Source organism: Hyaena hyaena, unplaced genomic scaffold (assembly GCF_003009895.1).
Source record: "Hyaena hyaena isolate Hyena2069 unplaced genomic scaffold, ASM300989v1 scaffold_205, whole genome shotgun sequence".
NCBI lineage: Eukaryota > Metazoa > Chordata > Mammalia > Carnivora > Hyaenidae > Hyaena > Hyaena hyaena.
In genome coordinates, this window is record NW_024080838.1 from 1,707,159 (window position 1) to 1,714,493 (window position 7,335).

At 43.8% G+C, this 7,335-nt stretch overlaps 1 protein-coding gene across 1 annotated transcript; it reads right to left on the bottom strand.

Moving 5' to 3' along the window:
* Positions 1-456: 456 nt before the first annotated feature.
* On the bottom strand, positions 457-1,428 carry TMEM174 (transmembrane protein 174). Its single transcript, XM_039242064.1, has 2 exons — positions 592-1,428; positions 457-468 (listed from the first exon to the last, which is right to left on the bottom strand). Exons 1-2 carry the CDS (start codon positions 1,282-1,284, stop codon positions 457-459), a joined length of 705 nt encoding a protein of 234 aa, XP_039097995.1. The 5' UTR covers positions 1,285-1,428.
* Positions 1,429-7,335: the final 5,907 nt, after the last annotated feature.

A 7,335-nucleotide genomic window follows, 5' to 3' on the forward strand; every position in this document is an offset into this window, starting at 1 on the left:
ACTCACCCCCCACTCTCATTCCATGGAAACTCCCAGAGTCCCAGCAGCCATGAAACACCGGTGCCTTCCTACAGGAGGGGGATGGGTTGTAGACAAAGAAGTGAAGTTCCTGCCCATGAACCGTATGCAGGGATGTCCAGCTGTACCAGAAGGAAATATCCCCTCACCCTGGGCCTAATTTTTACCAATCTGAGACATTTTGCTTCCCATGTCCCCTCCCACCCCACCCCCACCCCATCCCCTTGATGGGTGTCCATCCGGCTTCCTGGGCTGTCCTACTGTCTAACCTCTGAAAGTCACAGCATCCAACACCTCATTCGTCGGCAACAATGACTTAAATCCTGTTCCCTCGGCATCAGGGTCTAGCGAGGGAGGGAGTATATTTCCTCATAGGGAGGAGGAGAGAAGCAGGCGGAGTCCTCTTCTGCCGGCTGTGTCTCTCCCAGCTGGTCAGCATCAGGGCTGAACCTGGCGTGGGAGCAGAAAACACAGACCCGTTACAGCCCACAGCGCCTCTCTCAGAGCCGACACCGCCATCCTGGTAACAGGCCACACAGACATTTGCATTCTCCCAACACCTTCCTTACAGACCAGACAATGCCCGTGGGCTGTGACTGTGACAGCCACAAGGGGAGCGTCCCCACTACACACAACATACCTGTCATTTCCACCAGCCACAATCGAAGGGTAGTCTTGCTCACCAACAAACACGGCATTCTCTGGAGGGTAGATGGTGTAGTACTGAGGAGGACTTGGAGTGGCCATCACCACCCCTCCAGGTGGTATGAGACCACAGGGGTTCACCACTGGCTGCAGGTAGGTGGTGTTGATCCCAAGGGGCTCTTGAGAGCCATAGGGAGGAGGGATATATTGCACCACAGTGGCCCCATGGAAGGTGATGGGCTGGTTGATACCAGTGAAAACAAACGACTGTCCTCCCGCCGTCTGCTCCGAATCCAGGACCCTTTCCTCACTTTCTTTGCACACCTGGCAGGAGAGCATTTTGAACTTGCACACAGCAATCAGGATGAATGTCACCCCGACTGACAGCAGGATGGGCCCAAGGAGCTGGGTCCATTCAAAGTGAGAGACACCTTGGTATTTGATCCAGCCCATGATGGTGAACGTGATCCCCACTAGTCCCAGGAAGATGCCTGAGAAGAGCAAGGTGGCCCCTGCCTTGTCATCATCGGACACCTGGATGTCAGCGGTACTGGGTGTGTAAGGAGTGACCGAAAACACATTGAGAGGGAAGTCCTCCGAGCGGCTGCTGCCCTGCTCCATGGTTCACATGCAATCACCCCGCTTCCAAGAGAGGAAAGGGATTGTGACGGCTCCTCAGAGCCGCGCAAGGCAGTCACAGGCTCCGATTAGTTATGGAAGAACTTTGGGCCTCTGTGGTTAACAGAGTATAACAGGCAGAGTCCTGAACTTTGTTTAGAAGAATAAAGGTCTGAGAAATGAAGCTTGAAGTTTTCTTATACAATGTCCATGATTGGGGGCCTCTGTCTTACAATTCAATGACAAATTCTTTCTCATTCACATCCATTCATTCAAAAAGTGTTTGAGCCTGTCCTTTTGTGCCATGAGGTGCTTTTCTAGATGTAAAAGGCACTGCTCCTGGGCTTTGTTTGCATCCTGCCAAAACCAGGATCGTAGAAATGGCAGAGGGCAGGGCCCTTGTTGTCCCCATCACGTAGTCGGACACATAACCCGCTTTTCCTGTTGGGTCAGCTCACTGGAAGGGCACAGACACCCATTTCTTGACTGTGTCATCCTTCCCATGTCAGGGGGCTCGACTTGTGATGACCCTTAATCACCCACAACCCTCACCGAGCTCTTAGGTGCTGCTGTCTTATGACCGGCCCGTGTGCCTTTTGGTTTCAGCGTTGGGGGACAGTTCCAGCTGGGGTGAGGAAGGACCCCCCCACCCCAGGAAGCCTTCCCATGCACCACGTCAATGGCCAAAGTTGAATGAGCATCAGTTATGATCCGGCATCTAGGACACCTGCTGCAGACCTTCCCTCCATGGTGGCAGCACAGTCCCTGGTCTCCAAGGTGAAGTCAACAATGCCTTTTTTTTTTTTAAGGGAACATTTTATTTTATTTTTTTAATTAAATTTTTGGAGGGGAGGGACAGAAGGAAAGAGAGTGCCTCAAGCATTCTCCACACTCAGTGTTTTTTAACCCTGCTATGTTTGCAACCAAACTCAAGCTACTTCAGAGAAGAAAGCTTGGTATTCAGTGACATTATCGGTCATTCATAATTATAGAACTTGAAAGCGGCTCCATTCCATGAATTTGCTCCTCTGCTGAATAGTAACTGTAATCCCCTTCCTTTCCTGGACAGGCCTAATCCAAACAGATGTCTCTCTTAAGTGGTTAAATATTATATTAGCTCCCTTCCCCACTAATGAGCAGAGGTCCAAGAACAGAATTGCCCTCTTGCCCTAGACGCGGCTTCCAAACTTCCCTGATGATAAAAATCACCAGGGCCACTTTCTTTAAAGGCAAAATCCAAGTTCCTAACTCAGACCAACAGAATCAAAATTTCCAAGGAACTGTAAATGCCCCAAGTGGCTTTTATCACCGGAATCTTTGTTAACCTTCTGGAGTTAATCCCAAGTGCTCCTGAAAGACCAGGGGACTGTTCCCCACCAAAAACGCCTCCCCTCTGCTACAGGACAAGGCCTGTAATCTCTAACTTCATTTCCAGATGGAAAAGCAAGCAGCTGACCCCCCTCAGGTATCTTCCCAGATGTGTCCTTGAGCAGCCAGGATCAGGTGGTGGTGCATTTGAAGCGCTCTGCCGCCTTTCCCACTGAGCTAGATCAAAGACCCAGAGAAGCCAGCTTTTCTCTCTAATCATAAAAATTCTGATCAGCTAGCCTGACATTCTTTTCATGCTCTTAAGCCCTGAGTTAACAGCTGAAACTGTCCCTGGCATTTAGAAAAAGCTAGGCTCTCAAAATTCTTCCTCTAAATCACTCACTTGATGTTTCTCATTTGTCTGTAGCTATGACTTGCAGCTACGAGAGTAACTGGGAAGACTTAAAGAGCAGAGCAGAGAGCTCACCTCTATGAAAATACCTCATGAGAGCAAAGCTGGAATGACTTTCAGAGCAGACAGTGCAGGAAGTTCTCTTGTTAAACTTTCAAGGTCACCTTGATTTAGCTTCTCAGTCCAAAAGCTCAAACTCTCTGTATATGGTAAGTAGCAATTAAAACAAACAAACAAACAAACAAAAAACCCTAACAAACCGAATTCAACTGCACATTAAAATGATTATATGCTATGACAACCACGTGGGGTTTGTTCTTGGAATGCAAGGATAGTTCAACATTCAAAAACCAATCAATGTAATACATCACATAAACAGAATGAAGGGGGGGCGGGGAGGAAACCCATGTGCTTATATCAGAAAAGAAAGTGTTAAGGTTTACTGAACACATATTATGGACCAGGCATGATTCTGGATGTTTAATATACATGGTATCATTTCATCCTTTTAACAGCCAGGTTATAGTCAATCAAGAAACCGATGCTGAGCTCCAGGGCCTGGGGTTACTTGCAGGTTTGATGATGGTAGCTTTATGGCAGTTGGACCCTGGACACTCACGACCACAAAATAACATCTGATGACTCTGCTTTTCCCTCTAAAGTCGTTTGGATTTCTCTCTTCTTAGTTTAGATCTTATTTAACTAATGACCTGTTTAATATAATTCTTATATAAACATTATTTCCATATGTAGATAACTTCTGGAATTACATAGTGTATTACATTTACATTTGAGTAGATTGCATGTTATTTCAACCATTCATGTATTTCAGCATGGAAAGAGACATTTAAAACAATACAATTATTTTAGTATGAGAAAAGAAATGAAAAGAAGCCTATGCTGATAATTAACCATCCTTAGGTACTCTGCTTTAGTGGAGACTCTACCAAAGAGATTTTTCCTTTGTCAGGTGGCTCCATATTAGGCTCTGCCAGTAGGGGGCACTGGAGGGAGGCTGCAAGAGAAAGACATTATTATTTCCTATTTTGTTTGCTGTTACTGTGGTAGATTTCATCATTCTGGTAGTGACGGTTCCAATTTCCAGGCATTCCTCCTTTCCCCACCCCCCCGCCAGCCGCTGCTGCGACACACCTACACCAGCCTCATGGTGTCCCTTCAAAAATACCAGCATCGTATTGTATATTTGCAAGTTGCCAAGAAAGTGCATTTTAAAAATTCTCATCACAAGAAAAATTCTGTGACTGTGCATGGTGATGGATGGTAACTATGTGGTATCTCTGAAACTAATACAATGGATGTTGATTTTTTAAAAATGACCAGCTCCAGCCCCACAGTGCTTCCTCTCCAGAGGTGTTTGGTTGTTGGTTGTGTTTACTAGATCACCAGTTTATTATGAAAGGATAGAATACAGGAACAGGCTGATAGTATGGGGAAAGGGCAGAGAGTTTCCATGCTCTCTCCCTCCATTCTCCATGTGCTCACCACCCAGGATATCAGCACACATGTAAACCTCTCCAGAGGTTCTTAGCCCAAGATCCTCAGATGCTAGCACTAGCCAAGTGGCATTTTCTATTCAGAAAGCTGGGTCCCAATTCCATGGAGTCTCTTCTCCCAGCTTCTACATTGTGATATAATTCCAGCCTCTTCCTTTTGCTTCCCAACCTGCTACTATCTCTGAGTTACCTCAGCACTCACTTTTTGCTTTTTCAATCCTCCAATACCTGCTTAATTTACTATATTAAATCCTTTCTATTAAAATAGCTGGTAAGGTTTCTGTTCCCCTAACTGGATCCTGACGGATACATATTATTAACAGACATACAGAAATGGGATGGTGGAGTTGGTTTGGTCACATTCTTGGCCTCAAATATAGTGTTGATCTCCTTGTCAATGAAGAATGGATATTAGTAACCTATGGCATGCAGTAATATCAAAACTAATCAAAGCATCACTTGTGGTAGGTTGTGAGGAAGTGCCTGGTGAAGGAAGTGACCTAGGAAGAACCAAGCGGCTGCTACATTTAACCATGGTGGTAGCAACGATGGACTATGAGGACTGTGGGATTAGGGTGGCCCCATTTGAGTGCACCAGAATAGTTAAAAAAGAAGATTAACAAGCTCAAGGCTTTAAACTCTCAGCTCAATAATGGTCAGGAAACCAAAGAGTCTCCATAGTGGCCCTAAAAGAATGTCTTTTTTTTTTTTTTCTAGTACCTGCAGGGCTGACCTCACTGAAAATAAAACACACAACTCAAATATGCATGTTACATAATAACAACAAAAGTTTAATTTGAAGCCTCATCAAGTATGTAATATGCAAGTTTGGAGGCTAATTGTGGATCCTGAGACTTAGAAGGAGGAAACTCAGATGAAGTTGATAATCTTGAGCCACTGAGTCATTCTGGGCCATTGTTGTTAGCAGAAGCAACTGTGTCCTCTTACTCTTTTTGAAGATACTATGATAGCCTCAACTGAGACAGCAGAAGATGCCTAGTTTCCTCAAGATTCATGCTAACCACCCCTGGTTGCCTCTGAACATAACAGATCAGATTTCAGCATACTCTAGGGAAATAGTACAAGGTTCTGACACAGGAGAAAAGATCTTACAGTCTCTGTGAGCAAGGAAATCTCTCGCTTCCATTTTAAAATTTGATTTTTATTGCAGTGACATGATGTACAAGAAAAACATCCAATTTCCCCGTTGCAGTTGTTGCTCAAGAATATTTAGCATCAAAATTTGACAAATATTTGGTGACTAAACCAACTGTGTGAGCCTTTTGTCATTAAGGTGAGCAATTCATTCATTCATTTTATACAAAATTTGACCCTTTGTAGGATATTGGTAGGATATTTCTTATTCGATGACTAAAAATAATAATAATTTACGAAGCAGTGGTTCTCAAAGCATAGCAGCTTGTTAGAAATGTGAATTCTTGGGGGCACCTGGATGGCTCAGTTGGTTAGGCAACTGACTCTTGATCTCAACTCAGTGTTTTGTTTTTTTTTTTTAATTTTAATTTTAACTTTAATTCTTTCTTTCTTTCTTTTTATACAAAATTTGACCCTTTGTAGGATATTGGTAGGATATTTCTTATTCGATGACTAAAAATAATAATAATTTACGAAGCAGTGGTTCTCAAAGCATAGCAGCTTGTTAGAAATGTGAATTCTTGGGGGCACCTGGATGGCTCAGTTGGTTAGGCAACTGACTCTTGATCTCAACTCAGTGTTTTGTTTTTTTTTTTTAATTTTAATTTTAACTTTAATTCTTTCTTTCTTTCTTTCTTTCTTTCTTTCTTTCTTTCTTTCTTTCTTTCGTTCGTTCATTCAGAGGATACACAAGCAGGGGAGAGGAGCAGAGGGAGAGGGAGAGGAAGAGAATCTCGAGTGGGCTCCATGCACAGTGCAGAGCCCGACTTGGGGTTCTATCCCACAAGCATGAGTTCATGACCTGAGCCGAAATCAAGAGTCAGATGCTTAAGTGATCGAGTCACCCAGATGCCCCTCCTCAGGACCCCATCTTCTTGAAAATGTCTGTGTCCGTTATTATCTGAGCACCTGGGGCATGTTCTCACAGACAATATTATAAACCTAAGCTGTCCCCCTTTGGGTTCCCCTCACTCTGCCTCTCTGTCTCCACCTGCAGCAGACCTGGGACTGAATGAACCAGAGACAAAGTGACTTTCCTTAAGATGCAGTTACAACAACAAAGGAAAGCTAATGAACTAAGATTAAATACGTCAAAGAAACAACTAAGGTTAGTGAATCTGCCATTTAGCAAATTAGTTTTTCAAGATCTACCCAGATCCATGACTCTAGGTAAATAGAGGTACATCATTGGCATCTATGACTGTCGAAACATTAAAAGTTAATCTCGGTCTTTCACTAATTGTTCAAATATGGCTTTTTAGCACATTAAAATGTATCTTTTGGGGCGCCTGGGTGACCCAGTTGGTTAAGCATCCAACTCTTGGTCTCAGCTCAGGTCTTGATCTCAGGGTTGTGAGTTCAAGCCCCACATTGGGCTTCACACTGGGGGGTGGATCCTGCTTTTTTTAAAAAAAGAATCTTTTGATAAAAGCACTCTTTTGGTTTGGCTAGCTCTTTCCACCTAAACTTTTTTCAGCCACATCTAGAGAACAGACCCACCTCCTTCTGAAGCAGTCATGACACTGACCTTGCAGGAAATTCCAGGCATCGTTTTATTTGCTCGTTTGATTGTGGCTTATAATTTTATAGAAATGGAATCACATTCATTTTATAGAAAGCTTATTTATAGAAATGGAATCACATTAATCTTTGGATCACTTTTTA